This window comes from Saimiri boliviensis, chromosome 11 (genome assembly GCF_048565385.1).
Source record: "Saimiri boliviensis isolate mSaiBol1 chromosome 11, mSaiBol1.pri, whole genome shotgun sequence".
NCBI classification, from domain to species: domain Eukaryota; kingdom Metazoa; phylum Chordata; class Mammalia; order Primates; family Cebidae; genus Saimiri; species Saimiri boliviensis.
Genome location: NC_133459.1, coordinates 52,712,051 through 52,733,007, shown reverse-complemented (window position 1 = coordinate 52,733,007; position 20,957 = coordinate 52,712,051). Strand labels below are relative to the sequence as shown.

General features: G+C 51.9%; 1 protein-coding gene across 7 annotated transcripts in view; it reads left to right on the top strand.

The window, feature by feature from the left end:
- The window catches only part of SSBP3 (single stranded DNA binding protein 3), a 183,572-nt gene extending 163,516 nt beyond the window's left edge, over positions 1-20,056 (top strand). For 5 of the 7 annotated variants that reach the window (XM_074380866.1, XM_074380868.1, XM_039474605.2 and 2 more), the window contains 9 exons: positions 4,625-4,689; positions 5,672-5,720; positions 6,375-6,410; positions 6,925-6,979; positions 8,288-8,358; positions 16,682-16,760; positions 17,018-17,046; positions 17,139-17,240; positions 18,300-20,056. In XM_074380866.1, coding sequence (XP_074236967.1) covers positions 4,625-4,689; positions 5,672-5,720; positions 6,375-6,410; positions 6,925-6,979; positions 8,288-8,358; positions 16,682-16,760; positions 17,018-17,046; positions 17,139-17,240; positions 18,300-18,329 — 516 coding nt within the window. In that variant the 3' untranslated portion in view covers positions 18,330-20,056. The remainder of the gene's footprint in view (positions 1-4,624; positions 4,690-5,671; positions 5,721-6,374; positions 6,411-6,924; positions 6,980-8,287; positions 8,359-16,681; positions 16,761-17,017; positions 17,047-17,138; positions 17,241-18,299) is intronic. The other 2 variants (XM_074380867.1, XM_074380870.1) reach the window with 1 other exon arrangement.
- The last annotated feature ends 901 nt before the right edge of the window (positions 20,057-20,957 follow it).

Sequence of the window (20,957 nt, the reverse complement as noted above, 5' to 3'; positions counted from 1 at the left end):
TAGTGTATCAAAAGTGAATTCTAATAAGATGAAGCTGCAACTGAGGAGCTCCTGGTCGGACTTAGTAGAGAGAATGCCAGGCCCCATCAGAAGTGCTGTGGCTCCCAGACCCCCTGGGTGCCAATTCCCAGAGCCACTGACATGTCAGCATTTCTGGTATTCAGGCTGGGGCTGAAGCCAAGACAGCATAGAATCAGGTCACTACCCTGGTTTGTCTGTATTTGAGAGTTCAGATAAAGGAGAATCTACAGCCCCCAGGACTATCCTGTGCCTCCTCCATCTCCTGGGGCTGATCCAGGGCCAGTCCAAGCTTAGTGCCACTGAGCAGAGGCTCCCAAAAGAGATGGGTGTGTCATTAGTCCTGGTCCTGAGCACCCCAGGCTGGTGAGGAAGGAATGTGGACCCTTGAGGAACTTAACCTTGGTGGCCCCTGAGGGGTGTCCCAGCATGAGATAGCCGGCCCCCACTGCCCAGAAAATGGCCTGGACAGCCTCAAGTCCACTCTGGTAGTTGAATCCTATAGACTAGAGAGTTATCCCCTAAGGTAAATACAGTGCTGGGTGGTCCTCCTTCCCACCTGCCTCCCACAAGATGCTTGGCTAAGAATGCAGACTCGCAGGGGTGGCAGATCCAGGTTTAAACAGTAGGCACCTAGAAAGCCCAAGGCAGTGGCAGGAGGGAACAGCAGCCACTGACTCCAGGCCCCAGCCCAGCCAGCAGCTCAGTCCCTTCTCACTGTGGAGCTGGCAGGGGCAGAGCTGAGGCTGTGGTCAGGGGTGCCTGTACTGTTTCTGACTGTGGATTACGTCCTCTGCCCAGGGTCTGGGGCACCCAAGTGGGGACTAGGGTGAGGGGTAAAAGGAGACAGGCCCCTGTGAATGTGGCCAGCACTGGAGGCTCCTCCCTTCTGCCCGGCCGCCCCTGCTCCTGCAGAGTGGTGCTGATGGCAGAGGGACATCTGCTAATGACCACACCTTGCATGGCTTCACCATCATTACCTCAGCTGTGTGGTGCTGCAGGCAGGCAGGAGCTGACCAAAGAGGAAACCCATTTCTACCAAGTCTGAACTTCCAGGTGTTCCTGTTCTATGTGAGAAAACATCCCTGCAAACCCGATTTCAGCCTGATACTCACTCCTGACATCTATGTGGCCTTGGACAAGTCTCTGGCTTTCTGGGTCTCCAAATTGTCATCTGTGAAATTATGAGGTGCGAGTGGTCCTCCAAGGTGTGTGCCGCTGTAGGCAGCAGGACTGAGGGAGAAGCTCCCTCTAGGAAGCTGCCATGCTGGCTTTTGGAGAGGCTCTCGAAGGCTGGGCAGGGTCAGGAGCAGCAGGATAGTGTACCCTGAGCCTTCCAGCCCAAAGCTGTGCGCTGCATGTCAAGAGAGAGACTGCTAGTCCTTTCCTTTCACCCCAATCCATGCTGAGGCATCCCAGGCTTCTGCTCTTGCTCTGAGGTGCAGGGCTTTTTCCTAGGTGGAGAGGCGGCTGCAGTCCTGGAAGCTGGAGTGCGGGGTAAAGCTCTTTCCTGCACTCCATCTGGAAGACCTCTCTAGTCAACTGGGCTGTACACACAGTGGAGAGTAGGCCTGGGGAGGTAGCGAGCTGCTTGTCCTAGAGCAGCAGGTGGGGAGATGAGGCTGAGATTTGTTGAGGGGATTAGAAAGGGCCCTTTAAGACCCGAGCTTCTGTGATGCTACAGCAGCATTAAGGGCTTTGGTGTTTGTTCTGCTGCTGACATCACAAATCAATGCACACCTCCCAGGGCTTACGGGGCACTTCAGAACCATTGTTTCATTTGATCCACTGAGACCTGCAAGGGTGGAAACACATGGGCTCTTTGTCCCCATTTTATAGACAAGGCAGCACAGCAGAGGGGTTTGTGGCTCTAAAGCCAGAGCCACGCTGCAGGGCTTCACCCCAGCTCAGCCATGCACAGCTGCACAGTGGGGTCATCACTCTTCTCTGCCTCAGTTTTCTGGTCTCTAAAGTGGGTGGAGTAAAGGGGTCATTGTGATGATTAATCGTAGCAGGGCACATAGAGCCTGTGGTACATCCTGGCATGGAGTAAGCACTACTGTCATTTGGTGATTTGCCTGGAGTCAGCAAGCAGGCAGCCAAGCCAAGGCCAGCCTTCCTGTGTTCTGACGTCAGGTCTCGGGCTTTGCTCACCCCGCTGCAGTAGAGTGGGCTTGGCCCCAGCACAGGCCCCCAAGACTGACGCTGTTTGCTTGAAGCCCGTGCCCTAAGCAGGCACAGGGTGATATGGGGTCTGCCCTCTGGCCCCAGGTCTGGCTCCTTGCCTGCCAGCCTGGTGTTGCTCCTGAAATCATCTGCATCCTGTCTGGACATTCTTCCCGACTCCAAGCCTCTCTGTGACTCACAAAGTGGAGCAGGTGGCCCCAGGGTGGTGAGATTTGGCAGATGGCCCCTGGATGTGGAACCCACCATCGGCCCGATATTGGCTCTGTGAGTGTCACCTCTGGGTCTCTGTCTTCCCATTCTGTCCCCCTTCCCACCCACTTCCACCAGTTGCTTGGCTAAGCATGCAGAATCTGGTGGCCGGCAGATCCGAGTTTGAACCCCAGCTGTGCCATTTACTCACTGCAACTTGAGGCAAAACTTTCTCCCTCAGACCTTCAGTCCCCTTTTCTGTAAAGTAGGAACAATACCGGCCTCCTGGAGTTGTCATACGGATCAAACGAGACTGTACATAAAGTGTGTCATGCACTCGGTAAAGGGCAGCAAGTGCTGGCTGTTTCTTTGCCGTCAAAATTCAAGCAACCTACTTCGAATTCTCCTACGAGGGCAGAGCGTAGGCTGCAGCCCGGCTTCCTTTGCTCTCCTTGCATTCACTTCCTCACATCTTCATTGATCGCCTCGCTGTAGGCGTAGTGAGCACCAGTCTGTGCCACTGGGTATGTGGGGTCGGGGTATGATCCTCAAGACACAGCCCCACCTTCAAAGGGCACTTGGGAGTCCAATGGGAAATGGACAGGCATGGCCATGATAGAACCCAGTGTGGTGTGGGGGCAGAGGAGGGAGGTCAGAAGGCACTGTGGGAGTAACAGGGATGGAGCAGTCAGCCCCGAGGGATAGGATCAGGAGGGTTTCCTAGAGGAGCTGCTATTAGAGCTGAGTATTGGAGTACAAGTAGGAGCCTGCCAAGGAGGGAGCAGAGAAGCGTGGCATGTATTATTCTTGCATGGAAACGGACCCTTGGAGATGGGGTGATGAGCAACACTGGCCTGGTTATAGCAAAAGATGAACGTGATAAGAGGCCAGGTGCCCGTGACCCACCCCACTCTGCCTCATGGGCCATCCTGAGCTGAATCTGGACTGCTGGGACTTTGTGAGTTCTGTGTAGACTTTTCTCTCAAACATTGGGCACAGTGGCTCATGCCTGTAATCCCAGTACTTTGGGAGGCTGTGGCGGGAGGAGACTTGAGCCCAGGAGTTCAAGACTAGCCTGGGCAACAAAGTGAGACCCCATATCTACAAAAAAAAAAATTAAAAATTAGCCGGGTTTGAGGCCAGGCGCAGTGGCTCAAGCCTGTAATCCCAGCACTTTGGGAGGCCAAGGCGGGTGGATCACGAGGTCAAGAGATCGAGACCATCCTGGTCAACGTGGTGAAACCCCGTCTCTACTAAAAATACAAAAAATCAGCTGGGCATGGTGGTGCGTGCCTGTCATCCCAGCTACTCAGGAGGCTGAGGCAGGAGAATTGCCTGAACCCAGGAGGTGGAGGTTACGGTGAGCTGAGATCGCGCCATTGCACTCCAGCCTGGGTAACGAGCGAAAAAAAACTCTGTCTAAAAAAAAAAAAAAATTAGCCTGGTTTGGTGGTGTATGCCTGTAGTTCCAACTACGTGAGAGGCTGAGGTGGGAGGATTGTTTGAGCCCAGGAGGTCGAAGCTGCAGTGAGTTAGGGTTCCACTACTGCTCTCCAGCCTGGGCAACAGAGCAAGACGCCATCTCAAAAAACAAAGCAACGCCCCCACACACGTCATGGTGAACCCTCTGAGTACAGAGATGGAGTTTTCTCCTGCTTCCCAACATCGTACCTGTTGAGGGCCTCTGATGCTGATGCATAGGTGGGGTGGGTCTGCCACCTGGACCTGGGGCAGGCTAAGGTGTCTGTACTGCAGCAGCCTCAGACAGGCTTCTCAGGAGTGCTGGCTCCCTTCCCCCCATTCACACCTACCCCTCTCCTTCCCGCCTCCTAGCAGCCTCCTTGCCCCAGAGCTGCTCAGTAGGTTCTAAGACTGAGTCTGTCCCCTCTTAACCTGCCTGAGCCCCAGGGGGAAGGTACAGGATAGCATTGTGGGAGCCCAGAGACAGCAGCGGCTTGCTGGATGTCCACATGTTTTTGAGAACTTCATCTTGAAAGCCCCTGAAAGTGCATTGAATATTGTGACTGTCCGTCTGTGCTGGCTTGTCATTGTGGTCGCTGTGACTTGGTTCCCACCCACCCCACCGTTTTTGAAAGAATGTGTTATGTTTTCTCATCGATCCTTTTCACAGACTAACCCTCACACTGTTTTGTCTGTCTGTTTCTACTCCCCCCTCCTCTCTTCGGTTCCCTTCTCCTTCTCATAGACTGACCCTTGGTTATCGTTGCAGAATTACGGCAGCGGCATGAGACCACCACCCAACTCCCTCGGCCCCGCCATGCCCGGGATTAACATGTAAGGCGAAAACAACCCGGCCAGTGGCTCAGAGCCCATTCCTTTTCCCACCCTCTGCCTGCACCCTGGGAGACTCATGATAGGAGTCATTGCTGGTACTCCTCTGGGCCTCAGTCTTCCCATCGGTAATATGAGGATATTGACGATCCTGGTGATGAGAGCTCAGCCTCATAGAGTGCCTCTGTGTGCTGGGCACAGTTCCAGGCATACTACATGCATCAGCTCACCTAATCTTCATGATAACCCTGTGATGTGATTTTTTTTTTTTTTGAGACTGAGTCTCACTCTATTGCCCAGGCTGGAGTGCTGTGGCACCATTTTGGCTCACTGCAATCTCTGCCTCACGGGTCAAGCAATTCTCCTGCCTCAGCCTTCTGAATGGCTTGGATCACAAGCACCCACCAACATGCCCTGCTAATTTTTGTATTTTTAGTGCAGATGGGGTTTCATCATATTGGCCAGGCTGGTCTCAAACTCCTGACTTCAAATGATCTACCCGCCTGGGCCTCCCAAAGTGCTAGGATTACAGGTGTGAGCCACTGTGCCTGGCCTGACGTGGTTATTCTTATCCCCCCTTACAGATGAGGTCACCAAGGCACACAGAGAGGTGAAGTAATCTGCTCAGGCTCATGCAGCTTTCAGTGGCAGAGTCAAGAGGAACCCCTGGACAGTTTAGCCACTGCTCTCTAGTGCACTCACGATTTTTAACCCCATTGTGAGGATGTGGACTCCCTTCTAGGAAAATGCTCATCCAGAGGGGATTTTACATACTTTATGTCTAATTTTATGTATTTTGTAAAGTTTGCCTGTCATTTAAAGCAGTTCATGCATTTCCGTGAAGTTAGCCATTACTGACCTGACCAGGGCTGTAGGTAGGACTTCCTGTTACGATTTCAGCCCTTCCCTTCTGCCCCTGCCGCCTCCTGCCCCTGGAGTTGACGGCACCTTTTTCATTGTCCACATCTCTTTCTCCCTCTCTCAGGGGCCCGGGAGCTGGCAGACCCTGGCCCAATCCTAACAGTGCTAACTCAGTGAGTACCTAGGTCGTGTGAGGTGGTGTTTGCCAGGGGAGGGGTTCTGGGTGCAGGGGAGCTACTGTCCCCAGGTGGAGGTGTCACGGGGAGGGGAGATGCAGTAGTACTCTCCGGATGCTTCTAGGGGAAGGCCATGGGGAGGTGGAAGCCTGGGAGTAATGTTCAGGGGTCATCAAGGGCTCCACCCCTGCCCTGCCTGCCCAGCCAGCCCACTCCTCTAAAGAGTAAGCTGAGAACCTGGGCTGAGAGAGCACTGTTCAGAGTGGAGGCCCCTGCCCATCTCCTCCTCCCCAGCAGGCCTGGAAGGTGTGGGTGAGGGGCTCAGCACAGACAGTGGGGTAAGGCCAGAGGAGTGTGGGGTAAAGCTGTTTCCTGCCCTCTCAAACTGGAGGGCCTCCTATGTCCCCACTGTATCTATGGCTCCCTCCCAGGACTGGGGAGTAAGAGACCAGGGTCTCAGGGTCAGGTCAGTGTAGCAGAGAGAACTGGGCTTCAGCCACATCCGGGCCCTCCCGGGGGACCCAAACAGGTGGCCAGCTCACTGGTTGGCGATGCCTTTCCTGTGATGAGTGGGTCGTGTCCTCAGGGAGGTTTGGCAGCTGAGGGCACTCAGTGACTCTGACATGGGGCTCCCCAACATCTTGTTTTTAGATTCCATACTCCTCCTCATCACCCGGTACCTATGTGGTAAGTGCGTGGGTTTGGGGCATTGCATGTCTAACCACATGGGACTGAGTGTGCAAGAGAACTGCTCAGGGTCCTCATTTCTTTCCCTTTCCCTTGTTCTTCTGAGCAGAGGATCCAAGCTGCTAGAACTTCCTGTCAATATTCACGTATCTGTATAGACCCGAGGTTGGCCCAGAAATCCCCAAACCAGACCTGGGGGTGGCATTTCCTTCTGGGGAGCTGACCAGTGGGCTGCTTGGCGTCCGCAGGCCTCTCCAGTGGGCATGTGTGTGAGCACATAATGTGGGCACACACACCCACAGGGGCCTCTTCGTTCTGAAGAAAGGGACAGGGGAATCCAAACCCACTTCTCAAGCTTGCGCACTTTAGCTGACTGAGCATTGGGAGTGCAGTAAGATGACAGCGGCTGTGCCGGGGGCGAGCAGTCGCTGCTGACCAGGGAGGAAGCGTGCTGGCCCCTCCCCACATGCGTTACCCCTGTGGGCATCTGATGTCAATTTTATCTCATCTTCAGGGACCCCCTGGTGGTGGTGGCCCTCCAGGAACACCCATTATGCCCAGTCCCGCAGGTAAGAGTGCTTGAGGGGAAAGCGGGTGGCAGGGGAGTCACGTTGCCAGAGTCCTGGAGGGCAGGTTGCAGAGCCAGAGCTTACCAGCCACTCCTTCCTGAGCAGCACAGCTTCCACTGGGCATTTAGGGGACGGGGTTCGCCACTGTGTGGCCTTCGGTCGCTCCTCTTCTCTGATGCTGCACTATAAAGGACAGGGCTGAGCAGAGCAGTCCAGGAAGAAGGGTTCTCGTTGCCCTTGAATCCCTCTTGTTGGGAAGAACCCTGTTCCGGGTGGGCGTTTCCCCAGATGACTCAAAGAGGGGCTTTGGGCTTCAGGCATCCTGGGCCTGGGATTCTAAGGTGTGCTACCTCCCCAGTTTCCATAGCTCCTGGCTTCTGGTCCTCTATATAGGAGATCCCTTCTCCCTGTTTCTTTAAACAAAAGAGGGCATGCGTGTACACACGTGGGCATGTGCGCACACACACACAGCATCACAATTATGTTTCTTTCCCAGCTAAGAATAGCGTACCAGCCAGCTAGAAGGAATTCAACATACGATCCTTACCCACCCCAAAAATAAAAAGTGAGAGGTAGCTGGATTTCTGCCCAAGAATTACAGTGCCTGCTCCTGATAGAAACGTTTTAGCTGGAGACTTTTCTGGCTAATTGGGGAGATGGAGGGGACTCTCCCCCGCCCCCCTCCTCAGCTCCCCATAGCAGGGAAGCTGCTCGGCTGCAGGGGTGGAGCTGGCCACGGCCGGGATCCTGGGCTCCCGCTCCGGCTCGCTCTCTCTCTCTCTGCTGCTGCATTTTGATGAGCTGCATGACCTACATTCCGACTGGGCCACATGCACCCACTCCATATGTTAATGCGTCTCCAGCCCCATCCCTGCCTCTCTCTCCTGCCCCATCAGCCTGGCAGGGTGGCCTCTGGGTAATTTGCCACATTTCCCTTTCCCTGATTTGATTAAAACCACTTTGTAGGGTGGTTGGGGAGAGCACAGGTGGTGGTTCTGCTGCCCCTACGTTGTCCCAGGCAGCGTATGGAGACCCCAGATTTGGTGTGGGGTGGGGAGACAAGAATTTGAACCCGTAATCCCCCTGTGCCGTGTCCACACTGCTGAGGTTGAGTGGTTTTCACAGTTGAATTTTCTGTGATTAAAAACTTTGTGAATCTTCATTAAATACAAATTAGCCAGAAAATGGTGGTACTTAGAGGAAATTTTAGGTGATAAAATACAAAAGAATGAGTTCAAGTGCCATGAGTTTGTTTTAATTAAGAAATGAATTAATCACCCTGACTTGTGGGTTTCCACTGTTCTACAGATTCAACAAATTCCAGTGACAACATCTACACAATGATTAATCCGGTGCCGCCTGGAGGCAGCCGGTCCAACGTAAGTCTGCTTTCTAATAATTTACATATCAGACACCATAACAAATCATAATTAACTTCATCAGCTGAGGGGAAAGCAAGTTTAATTGATTTCAGCCATTTGTTACCAAAGATGAATAAAATAAACCATCAGAAAAGTGATTAACTCTTGGGCAACTCAGTTCCCATTTCATAGCCGGCAGGGGGTGGGAGAGGAAAGTGTGGGGCGATGCCCACTCTCTGATTAGAGCTGGGGTGCAGGCCATGCCTCTGGGACTTGCCTCCTGCTATGCTGGTCGGGTGGGGGGGGGGGGAAGCGCCAGGCTGCAGGTGGGGTCTGGCATGGTCCCTGCCCAGCTGACTGGCTGTGCTGGTCCAGGTGATCCCTCCCCTCCTGGGCTTGTTTCTGGGGCTGTGGAGCTGAGGGTGGAGCCAGCAGCAGGGGCTGCTGCCAGGAGCTCAGGAACTCCTGTACCTGGCAGCCTCTTCGCCTGTCAGAGTTGTGGCCCTTGGGTGATGTTGCAGCTCACATTTCTCCATTTCTGATTGCTGCTTGCCCCATTTCCTCCTGTGTCCCCCGCACCCACTGGATGGGACTTGGTTAGTCAGCTGCAGCCTGTCTCCCCACCTAGCAGGAGTTCCCCAGGGACAGGGCCTGACCTGCTTCCCCTCCACAGTCAACCCTTCCATTCGAGTTCCTTCTGTTCTTCCTCCACGCAGGCCTCAGGTGAACTCAGCCTTGCCCCTGCAGGACCTCAGGGTCTGGAAAGGAGGTCTGCAGACTGTAGAGCCAGAGAGTGGGCCTGGGGCCCCAAAGTGCGAGGCTGTGACCTGGTTGTGGGGGGGAGGGGGCTTTTGGGGCACTCTGGTTTTGTTGGCTCCATTCCTGTGGTGACACCCAGATCACCCCACATGTTAAACCCCGAGCCTGGGCTGTCCCATGCTGGACTTTGCCCATGTTTTCTCTCCCAGCAGCCCCAAGGGAGGGTCTCTGGCCTGCCTGCTTCACCAGGGTCCTCACCGGTGTGACCAACCATCTGGCTTTTAATACTAAAGGCCCTACATCCCGAGGACTCCCGAGACACAAAAAGTCCTGGGTTTTGTCAGTGATGCGGAAGTTGGGCGGAAAAGTCTAAAAGCCACGCAGAGGGATGATAGCACTGTTTTTAGCATCGGATGGGAATGCATGGACTGTCTGCCTCGAGTGGTCACTGTCGCCATGTTTCCTGGCCATGGATGCTGCATCAGGGCTTGTGACTCATTGCGGATGACATCACCCAGGGCTGCGGCACTGCGCGCTGCAGTCAGGGTTAGCAGCATCTGCCTAGCAGTCTGCCGCAGATGCACCGTTAGGCTTTGTGTCTAGATGGTGCTGGTTTCAGTCTTGACATTGTGAATGTTGTGACCGTATTTCTTAAGAGTTCAGATGATGAAAAAGAGAACGATGACAATGCCAGCACCAGTGTGACCCCAGGCATCACTGGAAAAGAAGGCTCAATGACCATGTTACTTTAATGACAGATGCAAGGACACACACAACTGGATCAGGGAGAAAAGAACCCAAACAGAATGTACTGCGGCGAGTACGGAAAAGAATGTGGGATTGGGCATGTGGAGAAGGGGAGGCGGAAGCATGTTGAACATTGAGTCTCCCAAGTCTGGGGCGTATCTTTCCAAATAAAGGTTTTTTTGACCTCGAAAGGGACAGCCGTTCTGAGTCAAAAACAGCGGTTGCTGAATTAGCGTGGGCATACTCCTTGAATGTGAATGGACACCATTACCTTCTTGTTCCCTTTATTGTACTACAAACCAAGAAGGTTACATTTCCTGATTTGGAGGTTGCAACTAAAAGTCCTGTGGGCCAGGCGTGGTGGCTCACACCTGTAATCTGAGTACTACAGGAGGCCGAGCTACGTGGATCACGAGGTCAGGAGTTCAGGACTACCCTGGCTAAGATGGTGAAACCCCGTCTCTACTAAAAATACAAAAATCAGCTAGGCGCAGTGGCAGGCACCTATAATGCCAGCTACTTGAGAGCCTGAGGCAGGCGAATCGCTTGAACCTGGAAGGCAGAGGTTGCGGTGAGCTGAGATTGCGCCACTGCACTCCAGCCTGGGTGACAGAGTGAGACTCAGTCTCAAAAAAAAAAAAAAAGTCCCGTGTGTGAACCAAAGGGAGGGGGACTTGGGATAAGAGTTGCATTGCCCCTTTCCAATAGTGCTGATCCTGTCTGATGCTCCCAACAGTCGTGCTTCCGAGCGCATCAAGGGATGCCTCAAGTCACAGCGGCAGGTTCCCACAAGCTCTTAGGTATGTTGATTTGAAAACTGGAGTTTCAAATCGTCGTCTTGATTTTTGTGAAGATTTTAGTGAAGTCACTGAAGACAGAAAAGATTGTTGTTCTCTTGTCCAAATACAACCTAGACTTTGCTCATTTATCTACATATTTGGCAGACAGTACATAGTTAATTTGGGCAAATTTCATTTAGTCTATAAGCTTCTTACCAAGGAAAATGGAAACATCTTACCTGCTAAATGTTCACACCTTACACCTGACACTGTCACAAAGGGGTGTAATTTGCTTACCTGTGATACCAGCTTTCATAATGAAAGTTTTGGGTCACTTTTCAATTTCCTCAAAACACGCCGAAGTACTTAATGAGATCTTTGGCTTCACAGACCGGAGAATGCCGCTGATGCGTGTCCGCGAGATGACTGTCATTATTGCTGGCCATAGAAAAGATGCGAAAATGTTGGCTTGCTGTGAAAACTTCTATTTTTTAAAGTGTGAGACAAGAAGGATGTCCTTTTCTAATTTGGAAATGCATTGAGATGAGAATGGAAAAAGGAATTACAATAAAATAGAGGCCAGGCACAGTGGCTCATGCCTATAATCTGAGCACTTTGGGAGGCCGAGATGGGAGGATTACTTAAAGCCACGAGTTCCAGACCAACCTAGGTAACAAAACAAGACATCCTTACCGTCTTAGCAACAAAAAATAAAAAATAAATACATAGGCCGGGTGCAGTGGCTCACACCTGTAACTCCAGCACTTTAGGAGGCAGAGGTGGTCAGATCACTTGAGGTCAGGACTTTGAGACCGGCCTGACCAACATTGTGAAACCCTATCTCCACTAAAAATAACAAAAGTAGCTGGGGATGGTGGTGCATGTCTGTAATCCCAGCTACTTGGGAGGCTGAGGCAAGGGAATCGCTTGAACCTAGGAGGCAGAGGTTACAGTGAGCCGATTGCGCCACTGCACTCCAGACTGGGTGACAGAGCCAGACTCCATCTCTTGATTAAAAAAAAAAAAAAAAAGATGTCCTAAAGGCTATAAAGGCTTCAGGCGATTCAGAGACCAGTGGGAAAGGAAGCAGAGCAAAATGTTCTAATGTATCCTGGGTCAAAAAGAAACATTGTAATTTTTTATTTAAATATTAGTGATGTTTGTTTCATTAATCCTATTGTGTTTATATTTGTTTGTTTATTTAGAGACAGAGTCTTTGTCACCTAGTCTAGAGGGCAGTGGCACAGTCATGGCTCATTGCAGTTTCAACTTCTGGGATCTCAAGGGATCCCTCCCATCACAGCCTCCTACAGGGACTGTAGTAGGAGCTGGGACTACAGGCACGTGCCACCATACCCAGCTCATTTTTTTGTGTGTTGTAGAGATGAGGTCTCACTATTGCCGTGGATGTTCTTAAACTCCTGGGCTCAGGAGATCCTCCTGCCTCAGCCTCCCAAAGTGCCAGGATTACGGGTGTAAGCCACCATGCCTGGCCTATGTTTTATTTTTCTTATACATAAATAATAAACCAGGTGCAGTGGCTAGAGCCTGTAGTCCCAGGTACTTAGGAGGTTGAGGTAGGTGGATCACTTGAGCCCACTCTAGCTTGGATGATGGAGCAGGACCTCATTATCTGAAAAATAAAATAATTAATGTGATATAGCCTATAAAATTTAAATATTCGAGTAAAAAGTTACTTACCGGAGGACAGAAACCTCATAAAAATATTACCTTTTCTTGGCTGGGCACAGTGGCTCACGCTCGTAATATTGGCACTTTGGGAGGCTGAGGTGGGTGGATCGCCTGAGGTCAGGAGTTTGACACAAGCCTGACCAACATGGAGAAACCCTGTCACTACTATAAATACATTAGCTGGGTGTGGTGGTGCATGCCTATAATCCCAACTAACTCGGGAGGCTGAGGCAGGAGAATCACTTGAACCTGGGAGGCGGAGGTTGTGGTGAGCCGAGATCGTGCCATTGTACTGCAGCCTGGGCAACAGGAGCGAAATTCTGTCTCAAAAAAAAAAAAAAATTTTTTTCTCATACGTATCAATTATTTAACTAGTCTGCCTCCTAACTGCTACTAATTGCTGCTGTTAACTAGTTCCTATTGTTTATGTAATAGCATTAATCTAATAGAAAAGTAAATAATACAGAATAAATGATGCTGAGACAACTGAATATCCATATGCAGACAGATGAGATTGAACTTAGAGCAGTACCCAAAAGTTAACTCAAAGTTGATCATGGGGGGCCAGGCAAGGTGGCTTACACCTGTAATCCCAGCACTTTAGGAGGCCGAAACCGGTGGCTCATTTGAAGTCAGATGTTCAAGACCAGTGTGGCCAACATGGCAAAACCCCTTATCTCCTCAAAATACAAAATTAGCCAGGCATGGTGGTGTGCATCTGTAATCCCAGCTACTCGGCCGACTGACACATGAGAATCGCTTGAACCCAGAAGGTGGGGGTTGCAGTGAGCCAAGATCACGCCACTGCCTTCTGGCCTGGCTGACAGAGTGAGACTCTGTCTCAAAAATAAGTAAATAAAAATAAAGTAGACCATAGACCTAAATGTTAGAGCTAAAATGACAACTTGAAGAAAGCATAGGAGTAATGACCTTCTTCATGACCTGCGTTAAGCAAAGCCGCCTAAGATGCAAGACCAAAAGCACAGGTAGCAGAAGAAAACAGCAGACAAACTGGACTCTGCTGGGATTTAACATCTGTGCTTCCGCGTCAGGAAGTAAGAAAACAAATGGAATGGAGAACATATTTCCAAATCATGTATCTGATAAGGGACTTGAATTCAAAATACACAAAGAATGCTTAGAACAACTCAGTAATAAAAAGACAGCCCTATTTAAAAATGGGACAAGCAGGCCAGGCGCGGTGGCTCATGCCTGTAATCCCAGCACTTTGGGAGGCCGAGGCGGGTGGATCACGAGGTCAAGAGATCTAGACTATCCTGGTCAACATGGTGAAACCCCGTCTCTACTAAAAATACAAAAAATTAGCTGGGCATGGTGGTGCGTGCCTGTAATCCCAGCTACTCAGGAGGCTGAGGCAGGAGAATTGCTTGAACCCAGGAGGCAGAGGTTGCGGTGAGCCGAGATCGCACCATTGCACTCCAGCCTCGGTAACAAGAGCGAAACTCCATCTCAAAAAAAAAAAAAAAAAAAGGGACAAGCACCTGAATGGACATTTCTCCAAAAATTACCAATAGTCGGTAAGCACGTGGGAAGACACTCAGCATTGTCAGTCATTAGGAAATGCAAATCAAAACCACAGTGAGATAGCACTTCATACCCACGAGGACGGCTGTAGTGAAAACGACACATGATGACTGGTGTTGGGAGGGTGTGGAAGCATTGGAGCCCTCAGACACTCTTGTGGGAATGTAAAATGGCACAGCTGCTTTGGAAAACAGTTTGATGTTTCCTAGAAAGATCAGACAGCCTAGTGATGTCTGCGTGATTCGAGAATTGGGTTACCCTATGACCCAGCAGTTTCCTCCTAGGTATCTGCCCAAGAGAAATGAAAACGTGTGTCCGCACGCAGCTTGTACATCAGTGTCCATGGAAGCATGAGTCATAGTAGCCAAACAATGAAAACAACCTGAATGCTCCCTCCACCGATGAATGGATAAATGAAATGTGGTATATCCATACGGCAGACTGCTTTTTGTCCATGGGAAGGAATAAAGTTCATGTGACAACACTGATGAGCCTTGAGAACATACTAAGTGAAAGAAACCAGCCACAGAGGCTCACATGATTCTATGTATTGGCATGTCCAAGATAGGCAAATCCATGGAGACAGAAAGTAGATGGGCAGTTGTCTGGGGTCAGGATTAGAGGGAGACGGAAATGACTGTAGTCAGGTGCAAGATTTCTTTCTGAGGTTATGGACGCGTTCTAAAATTGGTTGTGGTGATGGTTGCAGAACACTGTAAAATCACCGAAAACCACTGAATTGTACCCTTTAAATGGGCCAATTGTATGGTAGGTGAATTGTATCTCAATAAAACTGTTAACACAGAGAAAGTACACAATAATAGGTAATTTTTGAAGAAAATACCTGTTTCTTTATACATTGATGTTAAAGTAACATATTCATGTGAAAGTGACAACATACTTGTGCATAATTCTGTATTGCCACATTTGGGAATTTTTCGGGTCTAGCATGGCTATTTCCTGGGTTGGCTTCCTCTCATCCTCTATCATTTCGATTAATAGGCATGAAATTTGTTGCTAGATGGCAAAATGTGCCCAAAAGCCTGTGAACTGCTTTGGTGGGGGTCCCACTGGAGAGGCAAGGATGTCCCCTCCAGTGTGGGTGGGCACAGGAAAGTGGCTCATGCCCTAGCTGTGCCCCTGCAGCCTGGTCACAGCCTTACCCCTTACACCCTGTTCTGGCCTCTGGCATGCCATGCTGCCACCCACTGGGTAGCCTTCTGCTCATGCGGAACCCTCACCTAGAGTGACTTCTGTGATGGTTCTGCCTGCCCAGATTTTACCCCTCAGCTTTGTTGATGCTCTCCTCCTGCTCCAGGCAGTCGATTATGATTTCTCTGCCTTGCTCTGAAGCTGCAGCTGTACTTTGCAGCTCTTTGGAAGTCAGCATCTCAGTCTTCCTGTTGGGTAGTTGGGTATCTGTGAGCTGCTCCTCTGGGCTGAGGCTCAGGTATGACTCAGCTCTGCGTTTGTCGTGCCCAGTCGCAGCCAGGCACCAAACAGTCCTCCGTTCCACACCCCCACTCCCTTCCCACCCCATGCACGTCCAGTCTGCATCACAGGGCCTTGGCTCTCCACCCTCCGCAGCCCTGGGACTCGTGGCTATGGGATGTCACCTTCCTGGCCTTCCTTTCCAAGATGAGTTTGATAGCTCCATATAGGCCTATGGATAGAATCGACTGTCTCTGGGCCCCTATCTGCCACATCATCAGTTCTGCACGGGTGCCTCATTAGTGACCTCCCGCCACCACCCCACAGTCCAGGGTGCCGTGCAGTGCCTCCTGGACTAGTGTCCTAGCTCCCTCTTCCCTCCCCCTCATCAAACCCCACCTTTTCTCACACCAAGGCCCAGGAAATGTCTTGTCTTGTCTTGTCTTGTCTTTCTTTTGCTCTTCCTTTTTCCTTTTTCCCCCTTTCCGTTTTCCTTTCCTTTTTCCTCCCCTTTCCCCTTTCCTTTTCTTTTTTTCAGATAGAGTCTTGCTCTGTCACCCAGGCTGGAGTACAGTGGTGTGATCTTGGCTCACTGTAACCTCTGCCTCCGGGTTGAAGCGATTCTCCTGCCTCAGCCTCCCAAGTAGCTGGAATTACAGGCGCCCACCACCCTGCCCGGCTAATTTTCGTATTTTTAGTAGAGACGGGGTTTCATCGTGTTGGCCAAGCTGGTCTCGAACTCCTGACCTCAGGTGATCCACCCTCCTTGGCCCCCCAAAGTGCTGGGATTACAGGCAGGGGCTACCGCGCCCGTCTGAAAACGTCATTTCTAACTTTTTTGTGTGAGCTTGGAGAGGGCCAGCATGACGGCTCCAGGCCTGCCATCAAGTTCCAGTCCCAGCTCCTCCACCTCCAGCCTCTGGGACCTCAGGCAGAGCATTTCCCCCAGTGCCACTGTTTCCTCACCTGTGAAGCAGGGATGGGGAGCACTGATGTTCTGGTCCCTGGGCTGGCGTGGTCGGAGAGCTGTCCACATGTGCCTCTGTCTGGGGAACCACATCCTCCACACGGGGGATGGAGAGGACCCTGTGGTGGGATCTGAGAGACTCGGTTTGAGAGCTGCCTCTGCGTGGAGCTGGGTAGGAGCGGGCCAGTCCCTCTCCCTCACCTGGCACATAGGAATGAGCACCTCTGCTCTGCAGCTCGGAGGGCCCAGATGAGGAGCCTGGCCCAGCTCCCGGGCAGGGCATGTCCGAGTGTGTGTGAGCAGAGCCTGCTAGAGCAGAGGTTCCCCAGGAGCAGGACTCTGGTGTGGCTGCAGCCCCCCACCTGAGGGGTGCAGAGGATCTGGGCCCACTGAGCTGCCATGTCCTGTGCTTCTTCCTCAGTTCCCAATGGGTCCTGGCTCGGACGGCCCGATGGGCGGCATGGGCGGCATGGAGCCACACCACATGAACGGATCGTTAGGTGAGTGGCCCTGCTTTTGCCATGGCCCGCTCTGCCTGGGCAGCCAGTTCTGTGCCTTAGCTCCGGGCTCAGCTGGGCTGGGTACACAGGAAGATCCTAAGAGAAGGATGCCACCCAGAAACTTCTCTGCACAAAGTCCTCCGCACAGTGTGGGACTTGGATGGAAGGGCTCAGAGGCCCGAGGAGCCCCGAGAGGTGGGGAGACCCTCCGTGGAAGAGCAGGCAAGAAACTGAATTGGATTCTTTTTTCTTTCCAGGGTCAGGTGACATAGATGGACTTCCAAAAGTGAGTGTGCACTTGGCCTCCCTGACGGCGCCCCAGCTGTGTGGGCAGGTTGTTGGGGACACAGGCGCTCACCTCCTCTCCTCTTTCCACAGAATTCTCCTAACAACATAAGTGGCATTAGCAATCCTCCAGGCACCCCTCGAGATGACGGCGAGCTAGGAGGGAACTTCCTGCACTCCTTTCAGAACGACAATGTAAGCCTCGCCCCTGCCCACTGCTGTCATCCCCATGGCCTGGGGACTCTCACCTAACCAGTTGCGAGCTGCGGGGCCGAGCCACAGCTTGCCAGCTGAGCTGGTGGCCGAGTTAACGGGCTTTCTACCTCAGTTATTTTTCTAGCAGAAGTGCAGCCCTGACGCCACCCGAGACCGCCTGCTGGTAGGGCCTGCTGGAGGCTGCTCTGCAGGCCGGACGCCTCTGGCACTAATTCAGCTGATGCGGCCGGGAGAGCCCTGGGCTGAGAGAGTTGGGGCAGCATTGCCATTTCCATCTGTCCAGTGGGGAAAGGTTCATGCAACCAGTGATTCTCAGGGCCCCCAACACAGAGGGGTCAGCCATGTGCTCTTCCATAGAGGGCTTCTGTGTGCATTCTCGTTCGAGGAACACAGTGTTATGATTAAGCAGCTTTCCAGAACCCCAGACTACCAGCCTGGGCAACATGGCAAAACCTCATCTCTACACAAAAATACAACATTTAGCCAGCATGATGGTGTATGCCTGTAGTCTCAGCTACTTGGGAGGCAACAGTGAGAGGATTGCTTGATCCCAGGAGGTTGAGGCTGCTGTGAACCTTGATCGCACCACGGCACTCCAGCCCGAGTGACAGAGTGAGATCCCTGTCTCAAAAACAAAAACAGAGCCCCAGACTGGCCCCACCCCAGGGTACCCTGGCTGTGCTCCAGCTCATGAAAGCCAGTTGCCTGCAGTCTGAAGGCCTGCGCTAGGCAAGGGCAGGGGCTGACTGGAGAGGAGAGGATGACTCGGGCAGGAGCAGGGAGGCCCCGTCAGCTGCCGTAGCTCCCAGTACAAGGGCAGGCTGGCACTGAGAAGTGGTTCTTAGCTCCCGCCTCCTGGCCTTTATCCTACCCTGCCAGCCCCCTCCCCACTCTGTGCCAGCATGTGCCCCCTCAGCTCAGCCACAGCCCCAAACGAGCCCTGCTCAGTTCTGTGCAGCCAAACCAGGCTCCCGCGCCTCGGTGTGTCAGCGGCCTCACCGCAACCCTCACCCCCTCTTCTCTGCTTCTCCCTTCTAGTATTCTCCAAGCATGACGATGAGTGTGTGATTCCCCCTTCTCCAAGACGCTGAGAGAGCCGGCATTGCAGGCGGGAAGATGCCAGAAATTATGCAAGAAGTGAGGTGTCATTATCCAGGAGCTGGTGGGGAGGGCATCTCCCTGCTTCCCTCAACCCCCTCCCACGCCCTCCACCTTTCCCAATTTTAGTTTCATGCAATAAAAAGGCCGAACTCTTTATTCCATAAAACATGAAGGACAAAACTCAAAAATGTATTTCAAGTCAGTGACCAGGAAAATCCCACCCCTTGCTCTTTCCCCAAAGGACCTTTTCCGTACATGACACTTTTTTGTTGTTATTTTTTTTGTTTGTTTGTTTGAGATTTTACCGTTGTTGGGAGTTTTTTATTTGTTTTCAGGGGGGTTTTTTGGGGGAAAAATTTTTTTAAATGGAAGCTTCTAGAAGCCCCCCACCCCAATCAACCCCTATGCTTTCTTCTTAAAAAAAAAAAAAAAAGAAAGAAAGAAAAGAAAAGAAAAAGAAAAAGGAAAAAAAAGAAAACCAGAAGCCCTGCTGACTGTGCCCAAGCCCTTCTACCAGGAAAGCTAGTCTAGGTGTGAGAGCCTACATTGTCTGTAGCCATCAAAAATAATAATAAACTGGACAGTTTACAATCGGTGGTTTCTTTCAAAAGGCCTTTTTTGGAAAGAAGGAAAGGCAGTCACCGTTTTCCACTGGGGGTTTTGGTTTGTGCAGCGGGCAGGGGAGGAGCGGGAACGTGTTCTGGCTTGATTTCTGCGGCAACAGCAGTGGCACCCTTGGAGCCCAGAACCCAGCACCCTCATCCTGTGGCCGGAGGGGCCAGACCACCGACCCCTTTCAGGATTCCACCACAGCCGAGCCCGTCGCTGTGACCCGGTGGCATGCACTGTTCCCAGGACGCCTTCCTCCTCCTCCTCCGCCTCTCCTGGACCTCCCTCCTGTCCTGGCCTCCCTGCCTCTCCAGCCCCTCCTCCACCCCCACCCCAGTCTTCCCAGTGAGAATCCTGCCAGCTGGGTGGTGGCCTGGCGCAGAGTAGGAGAGGCTGCCACTGACAGGATGGCCATGACCTGGGACATGGAAACAGTGACCTTGCGTTCTGGTCCCGAGATCCTCGCATCAGTGTCGTCGTGCGCACCGGCAGGGGGGCTGGAGTTCCGGTTTTCTTTTGTTTTTTCTCTTTACTCGTCCTTTCTCAAAGATGGGATACTGACCAGAATTGCTCTGTATATGCTTGGGACTGGATGGAAAGACTTCGGAGCAGCCGTGGGGGGTGGGGGGACACTAACAACCAAACAGACATGCTGTCTCCGGTCCCGTTTTTATTTTCAAAACCAACAAGCCCGACAGTGGAGCCTGTCCCCTCCTGGGAGGGTGCTCACGGCCCCACTCACCTCATCACCCCACGGAAACCTTTGTGTCTTGCCCTGGAAGATACCCGAATTCTTTGTACATTGACACGCCCTCCTCCCTCCCTCCCTCCCTCCCCTGTAGCTGGTCTTTGTTTTACTCCCTCCCCTTTCTGATCCATGTATATCATATTATGTGAGATATCATCTGCCTGAAAAAAGACTTCGTGCGGATTATTGGGAACATTGTAGCTGTTTCTGTGTTTTTTCTTACCTTGTAGTCTGGTTCTGAATTAAGAGAGGAAAAAAAAAAGTAATTATGATACATTGTAGTTTGTGTACGATATATGTTGATAACGTTTTATTAAAGGGACATCTTTTTTCCGCAGCCCTTCCTGACCTGTTTGGGGAACGTGGGTTGGAGTTTATTACACCGATGACAAAATGCAGGGTGACTTGTTGGGGACAGTTTTTGTTCCTGGTGCCTAACAGGATGAGGTTTTGTGTTTTGAGGCATCTGTCGCCTTTTCCTGGGCCTGCAAGTTCTGTGTTCTTGTGGAGTCTCTGCAGAAGGTGGGTTGGGAGGGAGAGTGTCAGTCTCACTTTAAATATTTGGGGGCCTTCTAAAAGCCAGTTTGTTTCTTGTCTTGCAAGCACATTTTGGCTGGCTGGCATATCTTTTATTTTTCTGCAAGTAGAAAAAGGTTCTCGGTGCCCTGTGTTTCCTATGGGGAGTCCCTATAGCCAGAAGGGCCCTGTAGGCCACAGCCACTCCCTGCTTCCCCCGACTCAGGTAGGGCTGGCTTCACCCCAGGCCCCCAGCTGAAGTGCCTGCTGTTTGCCACTGTAGGGGGGAGCACAGGGAGGTGGTTTTTTTCCCCCTAAATCTCCAAGGCACTGTGAGAGCCCTCGAAGGGCTTTGAGAGGAGTAGCCTACTTAAATTTTGGGAAAAGTATGCTGGTGGCATCCTGGGAGATGAATCCGCTGGGGCTGGCAGGAGGTGGAGGGAGCCATTCCCAGATGACATCTAGGCAAGAAATGCTGAGGGCTAGGATGAGGTAAGCCGCTGTGGATCTGACTTGCACAATGACTAGAACTTTCTACTTCCCTGGAGCTCTGGGGACCTCATTCTAGGCCTGCAGCAGGAGCGGGTGCCCGGGTTGGTGGGTGGGAGGACACTAAGGGCCCGAGCAAAGTGCAGGGTCAGCCCATGTTTATAAGGCCCTTAGGGGACCAGATAGCAAATGGCCAGGTTTAAATTTTGCTTTTGCTGCAGCTTGCTGTGTGG